The sequence below is a fragment of the Dasypus novemcinctus genome, chromosome 9 (genome assembly GCF_030445035.2).
Source record: "Dasypus novemcinctus isolate mDasNov1 chromosome 9, mDasNov1.1.hap2, whole genome shotgun sequence".
Lineage (NCBI taxonomy): Eukaryota > Metazoa > Chordata > Mammalia > Cingulata > Dasypodidae > Dasypus > Dasypus novemcinctus.
Window position 1 is genome coordinate 109,715,364 of NC_080681.1, and position 22,637 is coordinate 109,738,000.

The 22,637-nt window shown below is 36.8% G+C and overlaps 1 protein-coding gene across 1 annotated transcript in view; it reads right to left on the reverse strand.

Annotated features, from left to right (window-relative positions):
• The window catches only part of TMEM50A (transmembrane protein 50A), a 39,069-nt gene that overhangs the window by 6,516 nt on the left and 9,916 nt on the right, over nucleotides 1–22,637 (reverse strand). Inside the window, exons 4-6 of the mRNA XM_004465360.4 lie at nucleotides 4,967–5,034; nucleotides 3,181–3,273; nucleotides 590–650 (exon numbers count right to left, since the gene is read on the reverse strand). Of these exons, the coding sequence (XP_004465417.1) occupies nucleotides 590–650; nucleotides 3,181–3,273; nucleotides 4,967–5,034 (222 nt within the window). The remainder of the gene's footprint in view (nucleotides 1–589; nucleotides 651–3,180; nucleotides 3,274–4,966; nucleotides 5,035–22,637) is intronic.

Sequence of the window (22,637 nt, forward strand, 5' to 3'; positions counted from 1 at the left end):
GTGGGGGTGGGATAAGGGAAAAGGACAAGGTCCTCAGTTTCCAGGGAAAAATGAACATCAGAGAAGATTATTGTTAAAAGTATTGTTTTTAGGGGTTCTAGCAATATTTTAATTTGTAATTCTAACAAGGGGTAAAAAATTTCAGGTTTTTTTTCCCTCTACACCTCAAATCTCACCCACAAGTTCTAACTATACCAACAACAGAAATAACTATTAAATGTTCCCAGAAATCAAATTTTGAGGAGAAACGGTTTTCACTAAAAGCAATTGCTGGTGATGGGGGGAGCAATTGCTAGAAATCTAGACATAAAAAGAACATTTGTCAGTGTTATGTAACAAAATCTACATGAATAACAGTTCTTCATTAAAGGGAGAGGGGACAGCAATTAAAATATTTATGTTCCTAAGGTTGGCAGCAAACCAACCTATTAAAAACATCCTTTTCAATCTCATTTTTCATATTTTATGACAATAACATGAAGGAAGGGCATTGGACAGGGGTAAATTAAGCAACCAAATATAGTAGATGACATAAAAAAGATAGAATAATGATAATAAAAAAAGGATGAAGAATGCAAAACTAACTTACCCAAAAAAGATGAAGGCATTCTGGAAAAATACAGCTATTCCAGGGTAGACTGTGGGTTTTTCTGCAAAAATAATTATAACATTTAGGGACACATGATCCCAAACATTTGTTTCCAACATACTGGCAAATATCAGTTTTCCTGCCTACCATAATTGACTATGACAGACTAGCATTAGCTTAGTAAATGATAGCTCCTTCGTTCACTTAACAAATGTTCACTAAATCTATACTATGTGCCTGATACTGTTTAAGGTGCTGGCGATACAGCAGTAAAGAAAGCAAATTTTTTGCATTCATGGAGCTAGACAATAAAAAGAATTAGACAAGTAAGGAGAGAAAATAAAACATGACAAGAACAGGAAATGTAACAGATGATGACATTTTAGAAGGGGTAGCCAGGAAGACCTCTGGAGAAGGTAACATTTGAGCAAGGATGTGAGGTCAGGGAGGGTGGGAGCCAGGCAGTTATCTGGGGAAAGTTACTTTCAAGCAGTGGGAACAGCAAGTCAAAAGCCCTGAGATGGGGAGTATGCCAGGTGTGTTAGGAATAGGACTGGCCAGGTGGGCAAGAGAGAAAAAAGCAGAGGAGATCAGAGAAGGGAGGCGGCTGACTGGGGAGTGACCTACAGCCTTAGAGATGACATCAAGGACTTGATTTTGCTGACTGAGTAGCTGACGTAGTTTAATGGGATCACTCTGGATGCTGTGCTAAGAGTAGGAAATTTCAGGAAATCAGGCAAAAGACAGTGATGCATAAACCAGGGTGGTAGCAATGGAGATGGTAAAAAGTGGTATATATTTTGGGATATAGTTTGTCAGCAAAGTCAACAAAATTTGCTGGCAGGCTGGATGTGGGCTGTGAGAGACGAGAGATGCCATCTTTGACAGGCTTTCACCACCTAAGGTTTTTGGCCTAAACACCTAGAAGGATGGAAAAGCCATGCATGAAGATGGGAAAGATTGCTTGAGGGATGGTTTGTCCTGATTTTATTTGAGACCGAAATAGAAATTTTCCTCATTTTCAGACATTGGAGTTCTCCATGTTTACTCACTAACTGACAAACCAAAGCATGATGAATAGCTGAATAGTCAATTTTCCTCAAAATAGTTTTAAGATAATCTGATTAACCTAACAGCTGGTTTGTATAGGCATTCACTACTATTTTACATTAAATAACTATTACCATGAACTTGAGCTCATAAGGCAACTTTGTAGCATTACTAATCTACTGCTTATAATTCTCAAAGCATAACCTTTGTGCCGACTCTATAAACTTTTAAAGAAATAACCTAAAATTCTGAGATGAAGACACTCCTACAAAAAGGGGTTCTGTATTAATAGTGTTATATCTGGAAGAGTTATCAAGAATTTTATTTTCTTCTTTGAGCTGTTTTGTATTCTCAATTTTCTCTAATGAATGAGTACTGTGCAATTCAGATAACCTGGGGAAAAAGAGGGATTTTTTTTTTTAAATGATGATGATAAAGATTCTATAGCTCCAAAGACACTACTTATGATATCATGTTAAATGCAAAAGACAGGGTTCAAAATTGTATTTATGCTATGACTATAACTACGTAAAAAACATAAGAAAAGAGACTGCAAAGAAACATTTCAGAGTAGTGAGATTATTTTAGTCTTTCTCTTCTATGTTCCACATTTTAGGTAACATGGCTTTCATAATAAATTATAAAAACAAAAGAAAAAATACAAAAATTTAAAAATGCCTAGCATACCCCCCCACCCCTTACTCCCATGGCTTCCTTGCCTGCTTGCTCATTGCTGGTTTTTTTGCTCATTGTCTGCTCTCTGTCTGTTTGTTGTTGTTTTTTTTCCTTAGGAGGCACCAGGAACCAAACCTGGGATCTCCCATGTGGGAGGTGGGTGCTCAGCTGCTTGAGCCATATCTGCAACCCAGATTTAAATGCTTTGAATAAAAATCCAGGAAACCCATGATTTTAATGCAGAGTTGAATTTTATTCAAAGAAATATTAAAATATGAGTGAGAGTTTTACAAATCATTAACAGAATATTTTAACTAGGACAGGCCTAGTCAGTTTTTATCTGGCACATTAAATTGGTTTCATACTTTTCTGGGGTACCTCAAGGCAAAATTTCAGCTTACAATGTAAGTTTTGGCTTTTTCCTGGGCTTGCTTCACACTGACCTTACTTAGCAGATGCAAACTAAAAAGTTAATTTACTTTTCTGTCTGAAAGGAGATCATATCATATTACTGTGAGGGAGGTTTAACTAAATAAATTTCAGTTCTACAACGTAAGTTTTGAATGGATATTATTCAGCAAGTTAAAACCTGCCAAATAGCTGGAGAACAGAGACATTCTGCTTGAGGTTTTTGGAAGCCAAAGAGAAGCCAGGTTTGGAGATGTGCCCTATCATTTCAGGCTCTAAAATCAGAAGCAAAATATTAAAAATACATAAAACCCCAAAATATTGATAGGGGGTGGGTGTTTCCCTTGCAAAATAACCTACTTATATATTAAAAAAAAGCCTTGTTCTAAAATAACCAACTTTAATATATAAAATTCAGTATTCCATTGGAGTCAAATGTAAACTGCATTTTTTCTTACCTTTAACAACATAACCTCCAAAGAGAATCCACATAGATGCAATCAGAGATCCAAAGGCCAACATGAAACCAATGAACAGCCAAATACGAGCACCTTTAAAGAAATAAGACTTTACCAGAATTGCTTCTTAGCATGATTAACTTTTTCAAAGGGAACCAAACACCCAACATACAGAGTTGCCAGTAAAGTCTAAAACGAATATGATGGAAGAAAATGTATTAAGTATCCTTCATCCATGCAGATGTTGGTCTTTTTCTTGTTGGTTGGTCTCTATAGTCTCAGTGCATATATTTACTTTCCCCAACTACCTATGTTTAAAAAAAAAACTATATTCAACCTTTCTATAAAACACCTTATAAAATATGTTTCACTCTCCACATATTTTTAGATATTGTGCTCCTAAGTTTAAAGTCTTCCAAAGTATTTTCAAACAAAAACATAAATACATTAAAAAATTCACATTCAGTAATATATAAATCTAAAAGTTACTATATTTCACTTTCATAGAATTTGGGTAGCAAGGTAAATTCAAAGTTACTGTGGCAGACAGGAAGCTGCATTAAAATTATGCTAATAAAGGAGGACAATCAACTTTTAAATCATATTTATAGACTATTTGTGAAGATTTGCTATAAAATAAATGGAGTCATTAGAGATAAATGAGTTTATTTAATTAGCATGAATACATTTTAATAAAAACTATCTAGCGCAATAGACCACAGCAAATAGGTTATATATTAATATCTGATTTTATGCCAAAAACATAAAAACACTAACTCTGAGATAAATAAAAGCCATTACTTTTAAGTTGTGATATTAAAATAAATACAATGGGCTCTGGATCTTCAAAGCTATGCCTGACTACCTAACAAGTTTTATTTAGAGACATGAAGGCTGTATTCTGGTCCTGGCTCTTATTATTACAGGCTTACTAGTATTCTGGTCCAGGCTCTTATTATTACTGGCTTATTATTATCACCAGTAACTGCTAACATTCACCTATTCTTTTAGAGTTTACCAGAATAGAGATCTGTGTTTCTAATTATGTTCATCTAACTGAGAACAGACCAAAGTGGCCTATAACAGTTTTCTCCAGTTTCATAAAAAAAAAAAATTCACTTTAAATTTGCCTCTATCAAGGTTCATTTTTGTACAGGTATCATATTTAACTTTACCATTTAAGTTCTTAATCTCCGTTCCCTCAAATCTTCAAGTAAGCTGTGTTAACACACGTTCCCTGTGTTTTGCCTTTCTCGGGCACACAGCTATGGAGTCCAGGGAGTATGAGTGAACCAAATGAAAAGGAAGGGCCTGGATGAACTAAAGCACAAAAATTCCATTTCTGAACTATTTCAAATATAAGCAAATATTCCCTGATACTCAGCAAATTTCTAAATATTTCTGAACAATAACAATTATAAAAATCCCCCCAAATATAGTAGAATCTCATCAGTTGTGAATTTATGATATGCTAATTCAACCAAAGAAGGCTGGCAAAAAAAAGGGGGAGAAGAAAATGTATTCGGTATAAAGTACTATTTTGCAAATGTATTCTTTATTATATGCTGTTCTCCACTGTAAACTCTATCCATTTACATCTACATAATATTGCACAGGGTTATATACTCAACAGGCAAATTGGACCATATGTGATTTTTACCTTCTGTTCTAGACATATCTCCACACTATCTCTGATCTGAAAGAGTTAGACAAGTGGTTCTCACATGGACAATTCTCATTTTCAGGAAGTAAACAGTACAGTAAAATGCTGTTTGCACCTCTTTACCTGTTTGACCCAGGCAGCCTTCACTGTAACTATCACCTCGGACTTGTCCATTTGATACTGCATTGATCCTGTTTCAACAAAACAAAATCAAGAAATCAGGGTCTCTGACTCCATGACCTCAATTATCAGTTATGTTAGAATTCCTCGAATCTAAGATTAGACCTATGGGTCTTGCGAAAGAGTTCATATGACCCTAAGCAATTCCTTCAACCAGATACTCCCTAAAGCAGTGGCTGTGGTCCCTGAATGAACAGAATCAGCATCACCTGGGAACATGTTAGAAAAGCAAATTTTCCAGCCCCACCCCAAACCTACTGAGTACAAACTCTGGGCCTGGGGCCCAGCAATCTGTGTTTTAAGAAGTCCTCAGGGGATTCTGATGCTTGTTAAAATGTGAGAACCAACTTTTCAACATTTTATCTTGCTAAGATTGGAAAAGGTAAAAGAACAATTTAGATTAATCCCATCTAGATATTTATTTATATATAAAAGGCATACTTAATATGTAATCATGTATGGCAAAGGCAGAGAGAGAAAACGGGCTCTAGACAATACAAATATTACTTAAAATTGGCTTCGGAAGGAATTTTTTTTTTCATTTTTCTCATTTATTGAAGTATGTCACTCATACATAAACAAACATAAACATTAAGTATACAGAAATAGTTGTGAACTTAGAAAACAAACGTACATGTCACACAGGGCTCTCATACCTCACCCTACTACCAACACCTTGCAGTGTTGTGGGACATTTTTAACTAAAGATTAAAGAGCATCTTCAAAATATTACTACTAACCGAAGTATCTTACATTTGGTGTATTTTCCCCCCAACTCACTCAATTATTTTTTATATCATTCATATGTGCACATACATAAACAATAAGTACATAGTAAATGTTGTGAACTTACAAAGCAAACATGTATAATTAGACAGGGGTCCCATACATCAACCCACCACCAACACCTTGCATTGTTGTGAGACATTTGTTACAAATTATGAAAGAATATCATCAAAATCTTAATACTAACTATAGTCCTTATCTTACATTTGGTATATTTTTCCCCCAACCTACCCTATTATTATTTAAAATATTTTTATGACAGAAGTTGTAAACTTACAGAACAGTCATTCACATGTGCATAATTCCCATACAACACCCCTCTATCAACATACCACACCAGAGTGGAACATTTATTACAGATTATGAGATAATATCATCAGATTATTACCAGGTCCATACTGTACACTTGGCACACTCCCTTCATACTCCCCCATTATCAGCACAGTACATTTTGGCATAGATGCAAGGATATCACATTATCACTGTTAAGCACAGTCCATAGTCACTCCAGCTGTATTTTTCCCATGCTTCTCTACATTCCCACCATCCTGCAATAGTGATGTATATCTGCTCTAGCTAACAAAGGACACTTGCCTCTGTACCATCAACCACAATTCTCACCCACCTCTGGGTTTACTGTGTTACTCAGTCCCTAGATTATTCTCTAGCTTTCTGTCAATTGGCATTTACATCCCTAGACTACCCTTTTCAGCCACAGTCCCATTTACAAACCAACTGTTCCTCATTATAATCTGTTACCATCAACTCTACACATTTCCACACTTTTACAATAAAGTGAATGAAAACTTCTACATACATTATAGATCAGTAGTCTATCTCAGTTCTATTCTTATCTCCTTTAAGAATCCACCACCTACCACAGATCTTGAAGATGTTTTCCCACATTTTCTTCTAGAAGCTTTATGGTTCTTGTTTTTATATTTAGGTTTTTGATCCATTTTGAATTAATTTTTGTATAAGGTGTGAGATAGGGGTCCTCTTTCCTTCTATTGGATATGGATGTCCAGTTCTCCCAGTAACATTCTTTGAATGGACTGTTCTGCCTGAGCAGGATGGGTTTGACAGGCTTGTCAAAAATCACTTGACCCTAGATGTGAGGGTCTGTTTATGAACCGTGAGTTCAGGTCCACTGGTTTATGTGTCTGTCTTTATGCCAGTAATATGCTGTTTTTACCACTGTAGCTAGGTAATATGATTTAAAGACCAGAAGTGAGAGTCCTCCAACTTTGCTTTTCCCTTTTAAGATGTTTCTGGCTATTCAGGACACCTTATCCTTCCAAATAAATTTGATAATCGTGCTTTCCATTTATTTTTAAAATGCTAGTGGAATTTTTATTGGGATTGCATTGTATATCAATTTGAGTAGAATTGACATCTTAATGATATTTAGCCTTCCAATCCATGATATTTAATCTTCCAATTATTTAGATCTCTTTTGATTTATTTTAACAATGAGTTGTAGTTTTCTGAATACAAATGCTTTACATTGCTAAATTTATTCCTAAATATTTGGGTTTTATCTGTCATATTTTATTTTCACAACTCTCGACACTTTTAGTTACTTTTACTGATATAATCCCCATTTCTAGACTCTTTTCCAAGACTCACTCTCTCCTGTCTTTTGTTTTCTGGTTGTAGCACACTGTTTAGTATTTCCTGCAAAGCCAGTCTGTTGGTTACAAACTCTCTCAGTTTCTGTTATCTGTGACTATTCTAAACTCGTTCTCATTTTTGAAAGACAATCTTGCTGGATTATAAGATTCTTGGCTGGAAGTTTTTCTTTTGCAGTATCTTAAATATATCATATCACTGCCTTCTTGCCTCCATGGTTTCTGATGAGAAATTGGTATTTAACTTTATTAGGTATCCCTTATATATTATGCATTGCTTTTCATTTGATGCTCTCAGAATTCTCTGTCTTTGGCATTTGACATTCTGATTAGTATGTGTCTGGGAGTCTTTCTATTCGGATTTATTCAGATGGGAGTACACTGTGCTTCTTGGACATGGATATCTATGTCCCTCAATAGGGTTAGGAAATTTTCTACCATTATTTCTTCAGATATTCCTTCTGTCCTTTTTCCCTTCTCTTCTCCTTCTGGGACATCCATGACAAGTATGTTTGCACATTTCTTGCCGTTGTTTAGTTCCCTGAGATCTTGTTCAATTTTTTTCCATTCTTCTCTCCATCTGTTCTTTTGTATGTTCACTTTCTGAAGCCACTTCTTCAAGCTCACCATTCCTTTCTTCTGCCTCCTCAAATCTGCTATTATGATTCCAGTGTATTTTTAATTTCATTTATTATGCCTTTCATTCCCTTAAGATCTGCTATTTTTCTATGTATGTTTTCAAATTCTCCTTTGTGTTCATCCAATGTCTTCTTAATATCCTTAATCTCTTTAGCCATCTCATTGAATTTATTAAGGAGATTTGTTTGAACATCTATGTTTAGTTGCCTCAACTCCTTTACATAATCTGGAAGCTTATCTTGTTCCTTTAGCTGGGTCATATTTTCCTGTTTCTTGGTGTGGACTGTAATTTTTTTGGTGTTTTGGCAACTGGCTTACTAGATGTATTTATTCTGGGTGCAGTTTCTCTATTTAGTTTAGGGGTTTCTTGTCCTTTTTGCCTTGCTGGTTGTGTAGTAGGAGCCAAGGATGTAACTGATGCTGTAAGCTGTGTAGCCTCAAACTGTCCTCATTTCCCTATGAAGCTTCTCCCATCTTTCTCCTTTGCCATGAGTAGGGACAGAACCACAGCCATGTGTAATAATCCAAGTCATGCAGGCCTAGACTGCAGTTGCCCAGAGAGACTGATGGAGCTTCAAATCACTTTCTCCCTTGCCTAGGGCAGGGATCGAGCTGTAAGTGTAGGTAGCGGTCTATGCTGTGCGGGTCCAAAATAACTACAGTTGCCCCTGGCAGACTTCCGACTACTCAGTCTATGCCTGACAAATGTACCCGCAGTTACCCGGAAAAGCTAATCAGGGCCAGCCACTTTCCTCCCTTCTAGAGGTGGGGCTGAAGCTTAGACTAGGGTTGCATGCCGATCTGGATGAAAGAAACCCATCCCTACAATCACTGTGATTTTCAGTCAGCCCAGCCTCCCTCACACTGTGGGTGGAGTAAAAATGGAGGCTGCTGACCTCTTTCTGACTTGGACAGGTTCAAACTTTAGCTGTTCTTAGGGTACTTTAGCCAGCTGAATTTACTAATAAGTAGCTGAAGTCAGTGGCCACCCATCTGTTCCTCCCATTTTTGGGAAATGGAGCTTCCAATTCCAGCCACAGAATAGCTCCTGTGGAGGCTTGTGTCACCAGAGTAGGAAGATCACTGGCCTCTGTGGCATGGCCTATATGTTCCCAGAGACCTGGCGCAGGTCACCCCAGCTTCCTCGCTGCCAAAGGTGGGCTGGGGCTTATGCTAGAGATGCAATCTGATCTGGATGGAAAGAAGCCGGTCCCTACCAGCACTGTGATTTTCAGTCCGTCCCACTTTCCCTCCTGCCAGGGACGGAGTTAAAATGGCAGCTACCAGCCCCATTTCTGACTTTGACAGGTTCAAACTTCAGCTGTTCTTAGGGTTACACTTTAGCCTGCCGAATTTACTAATTAGTAGCTGAAGCTGGTGCCCAATTGTCTCTTCCTCCCCTGTTTTTGGTTAAGTGGAGCTTCCGATTCCAGTGCAGAATAGCTCCTGAGGGGGCTTGTATTGCCAGTGGAAAATGGACACTGGCCTCCGGGGCATGGAGTGCTCTATTTAATGAATCTTCTCTGCATATGGGCAGTCTCCTTCCATTTGTTCAAGGATGTTGCAGGATGCTCTTCCGGTCTCCTGGAGCCCCCAGACGGGTGCTTTAGATAGCTCTGGGTAATTACTAACTGCCCTGTAGCATGAGCTGACTCTAAGAGCTCCTTATTCTGCCACCATCTTGCTGGTTCTTACAGAAATAATTTTTTTGGTAATTATTTTGTACTAATGTCCAATGGTTGCAGAAATAATATTTCAAACAAAACAATAACTTCTCTGTAGTCAAGATTTTATTGGGGATTCAAGAAGTAAAATCTTGCTTTTTTGATCCCTGATAAATGTTATAAACAAACATACTACATGAAATTGAGCTTTGCTTTCTTCAAATGTGTCCTTTAAAATTTTTTCTAAATGTCATAGGAAAATGTTTATAATGTTTCAAGTTAAAAAGTTATATTACATTTTATAAGTCCATTTAACTGTTTTATGTGTGTGTACCACTAGAGTGAAAGTTTTTATTCTCAGTGCCTAGAGGCTTGGCACACAGTAGTCTCAATAAATGTGAGAATCTACTTTTTTTTTCACAATAATACCATCTTTATTTATTCATTCAAATATGTGTTTCAGAATAACCAAAATGAAATTATTTTTAGTGACCTCTGTATTAACTAAATTATTTTGCACATAAATGTATTTTAAAATAAACTTCATTAAAAAAATACAGATGTTTGAAGGTTAGTAAAGGGTCTTACAGCTTATTTGTTCTTGCTGAGTTATGTGAATAAATGTTATAACCCTTTGTCAGACAGCCATGCCTGACAAATACAGAAAAAAAAATCTCTATTTGTTCTCTGGCATTATAATTTTTATACATAATCTTAAAATTTACAAAAAAGTTGTTAAGTACAGTTCAAATAATTTTTTTCCTGAAATATCTGAGAGTAAGCAGCTAACATGACACCTTGTTAACTCCAAAAAATTTGCTGTATTTTCTCCAAACAAGATAGTTCTCCACAATACAACAATCAAAATTGGGAAATTAACACTGATCCATTACCACTATCTCATCTTCAGATCCCACACAAGTTTCACCAATTGTCCCAATAATGTTCTTAATAGCAAATGGATATGGCATGGGAAAAATATAATTAATGTGACTCATGACTACAGTTAACAGCAATATTGGAATGAAATCAATGTCAAAGAAGGTATTATATCAATGCTAAGGGTCAATAATAGGGGGGTGTGGGATTTTTTCTTTCGGACTAAGGAAAATGTTCAAAACTTTACTCAGGCAATGACGGTACAGCTCTGTGATAAAAGTGAGAGCCACCAAGTACACACTTTGGATAGAATGTATAAGGAATGGGGCTGTATAACACAGCGAACCATGTGGTGGATGATGGACTGTGCTCAACAGTACAAATATGTGTGTTCTCTCACGAACAAATGTAAAATATTAGTACATGAGGTTAACAATAGGGAGGGGTATAGGAAAAATATACCAAATGCAAGCTATGGACCATAGCTAGTAGTAATATTTTGATGATGTTCTTTCATAATCTGTAACAAATCCACAACAATGCAAGGTATTGGTAGAGGGGTAATGTATGGGAATTCTACATGTTATGAATGATTGTTTTGTAAGCTTGCAACTTCTCTAGTAAAAAAATATATATAGATAGATAAATATGGATATATATATAAGCACACACACACATATATATAATAGAAAATGGATCTGGATCCTGTCCAGATTCATGAGTTGTATTTTGTTCTCATGTCCCTTTAGATTTTTTCAATCTGGAAAATTTCTTCAGTTTTCTTTGACCTTTACGACCTTAATGCTTTTGAAGTGTCTAACATTTCCTCAAGGTAAATTCAGATTGTGCATTTGTGGCAGAAATAACACAGAAGTGACAAAGTGTCTTCTCTTTACATCCAATTGGGTGGCACATGATTTTGATTTGTGCCATTATTAGTGACATTCACTTTTTTTTTCTAATGTCAGAATTTATTAACTTTTGTAAAAACAAAGCAACTCCTGTGATACCTATAAAGACCTTACTTGAGCCAAGGGCTTAGAGCACATGGCTTCCACCCTAACTCCCAGATGACAGGTCCAGAACCTCTTGAATGAAGAGGAGACCATATATCTTTGAAGAAGGACCCAGTTTTACCATCACCAGATTATACTACAAGCATCCTTTAAGGCTTTTACTATTATTATTATATTTTCTTATCTTCTTTTAAAATTTACATTAAAAAAATACGAGGTCTCCATATACACCCCACCCTCCCTACCCCACTCCTCCCACATCAACAACCTCTTCCATCATCATGGCAAATTTACCGCACCTGGTGAATATATTTTGGAGCACTGTTGCACCACATGGAGAACGGTCTACATTGTAGTCTACATTCCACCTAGTGGGCCATGGCAGGACACACAATAGTGACATTCACTTTGATTGCTTAATTAAGGTGGTGTCTATCAGCCTTCTTCACTGTAAGATTTTCCCCCATTGTAATTAATAGGTATTGTGTGAGGAGGTACTCTGAATTTACATAAATGTCATACTTTCACATATCTATGATCAGTTGATTTTTCACAAGGGTGCCAAGTCCATATAATGGAGAAAGAATAATCTCTTTAACAAATCCACATGCAAAAGAGTAAATGTGGACCCCTACCTCTCACCATATACAAATGTTAATTCAAAACAGGTCAATGATTTAAACATAAGAACTAATACTATAAAACTGTTACAAGAAAATATAGGGAAGTATTTTCAGGACTTTGTGGTAGGCAATAGATTTTTAGATTTTATACAAAAGCAACAAAATAAAAATATAGATAAAATGTACCAAAGAATATTATGAAGTGAAAAGACAACCTATAGAATGGAAGAAAATATTTGGAAACTATATATCTGATAAGGGTTTAATATCCATAATAAAGAACTTCTACAACTCAACAATAAAAAGACAAACAACCCAATTAATAAATAAGCCAAAGATTTGAATAGACATTTCTCCAAAGAAGATATCTGAATGTTAAGTATATAAAAAGACACCTAACATCATTAGACATTAGAGAAATGCAAATTAAAACTACAATGAGACGCCACTTTGCACCCACTCTAGGATAGCTATTACCTAAAAAAAAAAAAAAAACAAAAACAGAAAATAGAAAGTATTGGTGAAGATATGGAGAAAAAGGACTCTTGTACATTGTTGGTGGGAAGGTAAAACGGTGCAACCATAGTGAAAAAAAGTTTGGCAGTTCCTCAGAAAGTTAAACATAGAATTACCATATGGCCAGTAATTCCACCCTTAGGTATATACCCAAAAGCATTAAAAGCAGGGATGTGGACAGATACTTGTACACGACTATCCATTGGAGCATTATTCACAATAGCCAAAAGGTAGAAGCAATCCAAGGGTCCATCAACAGAGGAATAAACAAAACGTGATATATGCATACAAGGGGATATAATTCAGCCATAAAAGGAAGTAAAGTGCTGATATATGCTATAACTTAGATGAACCTTGAAGACATCATGTTGAGTGAAATAAGCCAGACACAAAAGATCAAATATTATGGTTTATCTTACATGAAATACTTAGAATAAGCAAATTCATAGATAGAGAGCAGAATAGTAGTTACCAGGGATGGGGGAGAATGGGGAGTTATTGCTAAATGCATATTAGGTTTGGTTTGGGAGGTGGAAGTACTGACTCAGAAGGAGCATGAAGAAATATTCTGGAATGATGGAAATATTTCAAATCTTAATCTGGATGGTGGTTACACAGATGTATGTGTATATATATACATATATACACACACATATATACACACACACATATAAATATATATATATGAGATGTAATGATCATGTACCTCATGTACCTAATGAATGTATTCTATATCAAATTTTATACCAAATTTAAAAAGTAATAGAGGGAAATAAAAGAAAGATGCCAGAATAATGACTCTTCCTCTTTTCTTCCCTGAAGTGTATTAAACTGAAAGTAATGGGGAAAAAGTATAATCCCAGAAAAACAAAAATAATAGGATGGAGGCCCTCACTAGATGAAAGAATTATATTGCTGGAATACAGAAAACAGATGATCAGAGTGGAGGCGGCTATAATTTAGAATCTGCTTAGAGAAGGCTACAGCTATGAGGTAGTCCTTCTGACAGAACCCAGGAGATACTGCACATTAGGTGAGAATGAAAAAAGGGGCTGTGTTTCATTAATACAGGAAAAGTTTGTACACAGAAGAGTGAATTTCCCATTCACTTCTCCTACCGTCCAGAGGTCAGCAAACTTTTTTTTTAAAGGACCATATGAAACATTTTAGGCTTGTGGACCACACAGTCCTTATCACAAGTACCCAACTGTTTTTGTATTACAAAAGCAGCCACAGACCTTATGTAACTGAATGGGTATGGTTGTATTCCAATAAAACTTTATTTACAAAACAAGCCTGACCATGATGACCTATGACACACCTGGCAAATGTTTACCCTCTTCAGGCAAGGGAAAAAAGGGTTCTTTTATTAAGTAATTGAAAGAACTATCTGGGAGGAATTATAGCAGCTAGTGAGAGTATAGATGTCCAAACAAAGTTCTCTATATCCTGGTATTCTGGAAGTTCAAACCCTAAAGACTAACTCTTTACACATTTATCCTAAACTGAAGCCCTAATGAAGACCTGACCTTCCATTCGGCCTCTCCCTGACTCTTCCTTAAATATGAAAGGACACCAACGATCATTAGCCATCTCAAGAAAGGCTTGCAGCATTTCGTAGAAAGACCCAGGCAGGCAGACAGACAGCCCCTAACTGAGGTACTGAAACATAAAGGCATCCGAAACAAGAAAAAGCCCTTGGAAATTAAAATGTGAGATCTGAAATGAGAACATTCAAAAGATGGACTGGAAAATAAAACTGAGATGATTTCCTGAAACATGTAACAAAAAAGACAAAGTGATGGGAATTCTAAGACAAAATTTTAGCCGTAGAGGATCAATCTAAGAAGTGCAACATCTAATAGGAGTTCCAAAAAGAAAACAGAATGTTATTATTAAAGATATGATACAAGAAAATCCCCAAGAGCTAAAATAAGCATGAGTCTTCACAAAGAGCACACTGAAGAATAAAAATCTGATTAGCATCAGAAGCTCATCAGCAAAGTTAGATACCAGTAGACAATGGTTCAATGCCTTAAAGTTCTGAGGTAAAATGGCATTTAACCTAGAATTCTACATCCAATGAATCTATTAATCAAGTATGAGGGGAAAATGGACATTTTCAGAGGTTACCTTCCCATACAATTTCTTGGAGTTATTTGAGGATGGGACCCAGGAAAATGATATGAAAACCAAGAAAGAAGAGGATGTGGAAACTAGGGAAAAAAGTGGAACCAATGCTGAAAAACAGTCCCAAGGTGATAGCTTTGTAGGGGGCTTACATTGTAACCAATTTATATTGAAGCTGGCATATCTGCCTTTTGGGAGGGAGTTATCAAAACAAAGAAGGTTGTGATACAATAAAGCATGTGATTGAGACTTTGGAAGACATTAAGGATGTGATAATGGTTGAGATGTAAGAAAAAAAAAGATGTAGGCAACTATAAACTTTAGGAAAAACAAAAAGGTAAACAGAACTATTACAGGCCATAGAGTAAACAACCATACAAATTAGAACAGCATTCTAGAAAAATGAAATGGATCCTAAAGAAAACATATGTTCTATCAACAAGAAAAAAATAAAAGCAACCAGAAACTCTAAGAAAAACAAACTATACTGAATAAGGCATGGTCCATATAATGAAGCAAACTAAAATGCAGTATGGATTTTAGAAATTGGCAGACTGCAAGAAGAAAAAATACATTCGAAAACTTTCCTCAGTGGCATGGGATATAATACTGAAACTGAAATCATAACATAATATTTGGCTTTGCAGTAAATATGACTGATGTTTTACTTTTGGTCAACAGCAATGATACTGTTAAAATTAAGTCAGATCATGTTATTTCCCTGCTCAAAACTCTTGAATGGCTTCCATTTCATTTACAATGAAAGCAAAGTTCTTATAATGCTTTAAAAGGCTCATTCCATCAGTCCCTCTCTTCTAATTCTCTGAACTCATCAACTTCTCTTTCCCTTGATCACACCATTTCAGGCATACTGGTCTCCTTACCATACACCCTTTCTACCTACTCTTCATTCTGTCTGGAATAATCCTCTCTTATCTATCCCTAGGGCCAGCTTCTTCATCGTCTTTAAGTCTTTATTCAAAAATCACTTTCTTATTCTGGGGGCTTCCAGTCAATCAAAATAGTAATATAAGATGCTTCAAGTTTCTGTTCCCCAGCAAAATCTTTGAACAACTAGCAAAAACTGACACAGCCATCTTCCTTAGAGCTTCAGAAAACAAAGGACTGCAGTAACTAGGTGAACACCGAGTCAAGAAAATGGAACTTAAAAATGGTAGGAAAAGTTCCCGGCACCCTTTCAGCATGGTGTGGAGCTGGCTTACCCTCTCCCTGTGGTCCTTGACCTTGTTCCAGAGGGAGCAGAGTGATACCTTTGTGCATACTTGGATGCCTGTATGTCAGTAATAATCTATCAGGTGGCAGCCTGAACTAATGAACCAGAATACTCTTCTGTTTTGCCTTTCCACAACTTACCCTTCAAGCAGAAGCAACTTGCAGACATTTAAAGCAGTGAAAGAAATAATTAAATTGAACTGGATGGGGCAAGGGCCAGGCTTAAAACAGAGCACCCAGGAAGGAAGGGAAGTCTATTCCAAAGAGAGTAGGGGGATATTCAGATCCCTGTAAATGAGAGAATTCCTAAGGCCATGAGCACATGCCCAGGACAATATGCATGCTCAGAAAAGACAGAGAGGGACCCATGCTTTCACCTCAGATGAAAGTAAGGCAAAACTCTGAAGGAAAGTACAAGCCAACACAAAGACGATTGACAAAGACTGTGAAAGGTGTTTTTGTGCTGGTTGGTTGTTTTGGTGAGCTTCTAGAACTCAAGTAAATCTTATCCTATAACTAGCTGGATAAAAACTTAAGGAATAAGCAACTCAGAGACTAAATTCCAGAGAAAACATGTTAAATTATTAAAGTGTACAGTGTGTCAGGGAATCCAGTGGTGGACTGTGGTTAATAGGACAAATACGAGAACGTTTTCTCCTGAACAATAACAAATATATAATAATAATATATGGTATTAATAATTGGGTGGGTTGGAGGAACAATACACCAAAAGTAAGATATGGACTATAGTTAGGAGTAATATTTTTACAAAGCTCTTTCAAAGTTTGTAACAAATGTTTCACAACAATGCTGGGGGTTGGTGGTGGGGAAATGTATGGGAGCCTCTTATGATGATATGCATATGTGTTTTGTAAATTTCACATATTTTACCAATCACTTATTGTTTATGTATGTTCATGTATGAATGATATACTTCAATAAAATTTTACTTAAAAAATAAAAAGAAACAACTCACAGATTAGATAGATATGCTTAAGGATGGTTATTATAGTATTATTTCTAATAGTAAATACTAGAAATAATCCTAATTTCCATCAAAAATGAGACAGCTACATCAATTATAAAATCCATACAGGGAGCGGATGTGGCCAAGCAATTGATAGCCTGCTTCCCACATGGGAGGTCCCAGATTTGATACTCAGTGCCTCCTAAACAACAACAGAAACAAACAACAAGCAAAACAAATGAAAAAACCAACTTAGGGAAGGCAATGTAGCTCAGTGGTTGAGCACTGACTTCCCACCTATGAGGCCCCAGGTTCAATCCCTGGTCCTGATACCTCAAAAATAAATAAATAAATAAATTCCATACAATGGGACACTTTATAGCTTTTTAAGAGAATGAGGCAATTCTCTATATTAAAAAAGTAATTATCTCCAAGCTATACTAAGTACTTAAAATATAAAATTACTGACAGTCTATTTATGGTTTAAAAATGTACAGTGGGTAAAAAAGGATTACAAAACAAACATAGAAACAGGAAGTGATGGTCTATCTAAAGAAACAAGGTAAAACTTCAGAAATCATCAATGAAGAGTTCCAGCTGTTAAATATACCAGAAAAAGAGTTTTTAAAAATGATCTTCAATATATTCAAAGAGCTAAAGGAAAACACAGATAAAGAGCTAAAGGATTCCAGGAAGATGGAAGACTAGAAAGACATGGGATTCTTTCTACTCTCCCAAAAAAAAGAGCTAGAGGACAGGCAGAACTGGCCTGGAAAATAATATTCTAGGGTTTAGGACACCAGGGCAAGACTGTACAATGCCCAGAAGAGAGAGGGGCAAAGGGAAAGAATTTTAACTGCAAAACTATGATTTAAAAGCCTCAGCTACTGGCACCCTCCCTCAACCTATAGATACTTTTGAATTTTCAGGCCTCAGGGCTGGCTGCTACAGAAAAGGCGGGCCCCAGGGACCCACTTCCCCAGGAAAGCGGGGAGAGAAGAACACAGACTAAGGCTGATTTAGTTTTTGACCCACAGATTTGGTTTGCTGTGTTTCAAGAGCCCTTCCAGGCTGGATGGGACACCACCAATGTTTGCCTTGGGAGCTGGCAAGGGACTAAAGATATCCGGCCTTCTCAATCTCCCTTTCCAATGACCAGTGCTAGTTGTATAGAAACTAGAGGGGAGTGAATTATTTCCTACCCGGGAAAAGGGAGGGGAATGCCAGGAAAAGTTGGAGAACTGCCTTTGAGAAACTTTGAATTATGAGACTCTTAACCTCTAGGCAGGACCCTCTATCATATTGAGCCTGTCCTTGTTGCAGCAAACACACTCAGACCAGATTTTGACCTTAGAAGGCTGCCAAAGAGCACCATTTGCTGGCAGACCAAAGATGTGCACATGAGGAAATTAAAAGTAAGTAAGAGAAGCTTCTTCTGGCCATTACATTCTCCCTCCCCAAGACCCTAAGAAGTAGGTCAGTAACCCACTACTGATCCAGGGCCCAGGTCTGAGCAACTAACAGGGACAATACTAAAAACCCAGAACAGTTTGAACCAGGAATCAAAGAACAACAGCAACACACATCTTTCCACCACTAAATCCCTATGAAAGAGAAAGAAAGTGAACATCTGAGTAAACTCACCATCCTAATCAGATGCCTAGACATCAGTAAAAAATAATAAGCTATACTAAGAAAATGGAAGAAATGGTCCAAGAAAAGGAATATATCAAAACCCAAGAAGAGACACAGGATTTGAGATAAGGAATCACCAAGAGGCACACAAATTTCCAAAATCAAATTAATGAGTTTAAAGACAATATGGCTAAAGAGATAAAGGGTGTCAAGAAGACACTGAACAAACACAAAGGAGAATTTGAAAACCTGAATAGAATAGTAGCAGGGCTCATGGGAATGAAAGACATGATTGGTGAGCTCAAAAACACATTAGAGGCTGGCTTGCTTCACTCAACATAATGTCCTCCAGTTTCATCCATGTTGTTATACATTTCACAAATTAATTTCTTCTTACCACTGCATAATATTCCATCAAGTATATATGCCACAATTTGTTTATCCATTCATCAGTTGACAGACACCTGAGCTGTTTCCAACTTTTGGCTATCGTGAATAATGTTGCTATGAACATCAGTGTGCAAATGTCTATTTGTGTCACTGCTCTCATTCTTCTGGGTATATACCTAGCAATGGTATTGCCGGATCCCATGACAAGTCTATATTCAACTTCCTTAGGAACTGCCAAACAGTCCTCCATAGTGGCTGTACCATTCAACATTACCAACAGTGAACAAGCATTCCTGTCTCTCCACATCCTCTCCAACATTTACAGTTTTCCAACTTTTTAATACCGGCCAGTCTAATAGGTGTGAAGTGATATCTCATTGTAGTTGTTTTTTTTTATAAAGATTTATTTTTTATTTATTTCTCTCCCCTTCCCCTCCCCCCATTGTCTACTCTCTGTACCCATTCGCTGTGTATTCTTTTGTGTCCCCTTGCATTCTTGTCAGTGGTACCAGGAACCTGTTTTGTTGCATCATCTTGTTGCGTAGGCTCCATGTGTGCAGTGCCACTCTTCGGCAGGCTACGCTTTTTTTGCACAGAGTGGCTCTCCTTATGGGGCACACTCCTTGCGTGTGGGGCTCCCTTATGTGGAGGACACCCTTGTATGGCAGGGTACTCCTTGCATGCATCAGCACTGTGCATGGGTCAGCTCACCACACGGGTCAGGAGGCCCTGGGTTTGAACCCTGGACCTCTCATATGGTAGGCAGACGCTCTATCAGTTGAGCCAAATCCACTTCCCTCATTGTAGTTTTGATTTGCAATTCCCTAATTGCTAGTGATGTTGAATATTTTTTCATGTGTTTCTTCACCATTTGTATTTCTTTTTTGGACAGTTGTCTTTTTAAGTCTTTTGCCAATTTTTAAATTGGATACTTAGTCTTTATTGTTGAGTTGGATGAACTTCTCATATATCATGGATATTAAGCCATTATCAGATATGTGACTGCTAAATATTTTTTCCCAGAGTTGGCTGCCTTTTCACCCTTTTGGCAAAGTCCTTTGAGGTGCATACTGTATGATTACGTTATTACGAACTAAATGTATTATGTGAAATACAAATATGGATAGAACTGCATATAAAAGACCATTCTTCTTTGAAGTTGAACAAATGGAAGTTAATGGAGTAGGGGTAGCTATATTAATATTGGATAAAATAGACTTTAAATGCAAAAAAGTTATAAGAGATACAGAAGGACATTATATACTGATAAAAGGGACAATCCACCAAGAAGAATTAACAGTCATAAATATCTCCACACCTAACCAAAATACATCAGGCAAACTAGCAAAACTGAGGGGAGCAACAGACATCTCTACAATAGTAGCTGGAGACATCAATACCCTACTCACATCATTAGGAAGAAAAACTAGACAGAAGATCAACAAGGAAACAGAGATCCTAATATGATAATAAGTGAGCTAGACCCAACAGACACAGACAGAATGCTGCACCCAAACTCAGAGGATTATACATTTTCTCATGTGCTCATAGATCTCTCTCCAGAACAGACGACCATGTTAGGTCAAAATGCAGGCTTCAACAAATATAAAAAAACTGAAATTATACAAAGCATCTTTTCAGCTCATAATGGAATGAAACTGGAAATCAATAATAGACAGGAAAGAGGTAAATTCACAAATGTGTAGAAGCTGAACAACACACTCCTGAATAATCAGTGGCTCAAAGAAGAAAATTTAAGTCGAATTAGTAAATATATTGAGATGAATGAAAATGAGAACACAACTTATCAAAAATTCTGGGGTATAGTTAGGGCAGTTCCGAGAAAGAAATTTACAGCCTTAAATGTCTATATTAAAAAAAGAGCTAAAATCAAAGATGTAATTGAACAACTGGAGGAACTAGAAAAAGAACAGCAAACCATTCTCAAAGCAAGCAAAAGGAAAGAAATAATAAAGATTAGAACAGAAATAAACTGGGGAATTGATGCAGCTCAAATGGTTGAGCACCTGCTACCCATACATGAGGTCCCAAGTTCAATCTCTTATACCTCCTAAAAACAAACAAACAAATGAAAAAAAAAAAACAATTCTCATTGGGGAGTAGATGTAGCTCAGGGGTTGAGTGCCTGCGTCCCATGTACAAGTTCCTGGGTTCACACTCCTGTACCTCCTAAAAAAAAAAAAAAAAAAAAAGAAAGAAAGAAAATAAATGAATATAATGAATATGAAATCAAAAAGAAAAAAATAGAGAAAATCAATAAAACCAAAAGCTGGTTCTTTGAGAAGATCAATAAAATTGTCAAACCCCCAGCTAGACTAACAAAGAAAAAAAGAGAGAAGATGCAAATAAATAAAATCAGAAATGAAAGGGGCAAAGTTACGACTGATCCCACAGAAATAAAAAGGACCATAAGAAGATATGAGAAACTGTATGCCAACAAACTAGACAACCTAGATGAAATGGAAAAATTCCTAGAAATGCACAACCTACGCTGACACTACAAGAAATACAAGAACTTAACAAACCAATCATATTTAAAGAGATTGAATCCATCATCAAAAATTTCCCAACAGGGAAGCAGATGTGGCTCAACTGATAAGAGCATCCACCTACCATATGGAGGGTCCAAGATTCAATATCCAGGGCCTCCTGACCTGTGTGGTAAGCTGGCCCACGTAAAGTGCTGCTGCGCAAAGGAGCACTGTGCCACGCAGGGGCGCCCCTGCACAGGGGTGCCCCATGCACAAGGAGTGAGCCCTGCAAGGAGAGCAGCCCTGCGTGAAAAAAGTGCAGCCCACCCAGGAGTGGTGCCACGCACTTGGAGAGCTGATGCAGCAAGATGACGCAACAAAAGAGACAGACTTTCCCGGTGCCGCCTGGCAATGCAAGCGGACGCAGAAGAACACACAGTGAATGGACACGAGCAGACAACAGGGGTGGGGGAAGGGGAGAGAAATAAATAAAATAAATCTTGAAAAAAAAGAAAATCTCCCAACAAAGAAAAGTCTAGAACCAGATGGCTTCACAGGTGAACTCTACCAAACACTTTGAAAAGAATTAACATCAGTCCTGTTTAAAGCCTTCCCAAAAATTGAAGAGGAAGGAAAATTACCCAACACATTTTATGATAACATTACCCTAATACCAAAGCCAGATAAAGACAGTACAAGAAAATAAAATTACAAACCAATCTCTCTATTAAACATAGATGCAAAAAATCTCAATAAAATACTTGCAAATAGAAACCAACACATACCAAAAGACTTATACATCATGACCAAGTGGAATTTATTCCTGGTATGCAAGGCTGATTCAACGTAAGAAAATCAATTAAAGTAATATACCACATTAACAAATTGAAGGAAAAAAAAACCACTTGCTCATCTCAATCAATGCAGAAAAGGCATTCAACAAACTCCAGTATCCTTTCTTGATAAAATCATTTTGAAAGGCAAGAATAGAAGGAAAATTCCTCAGTATGATA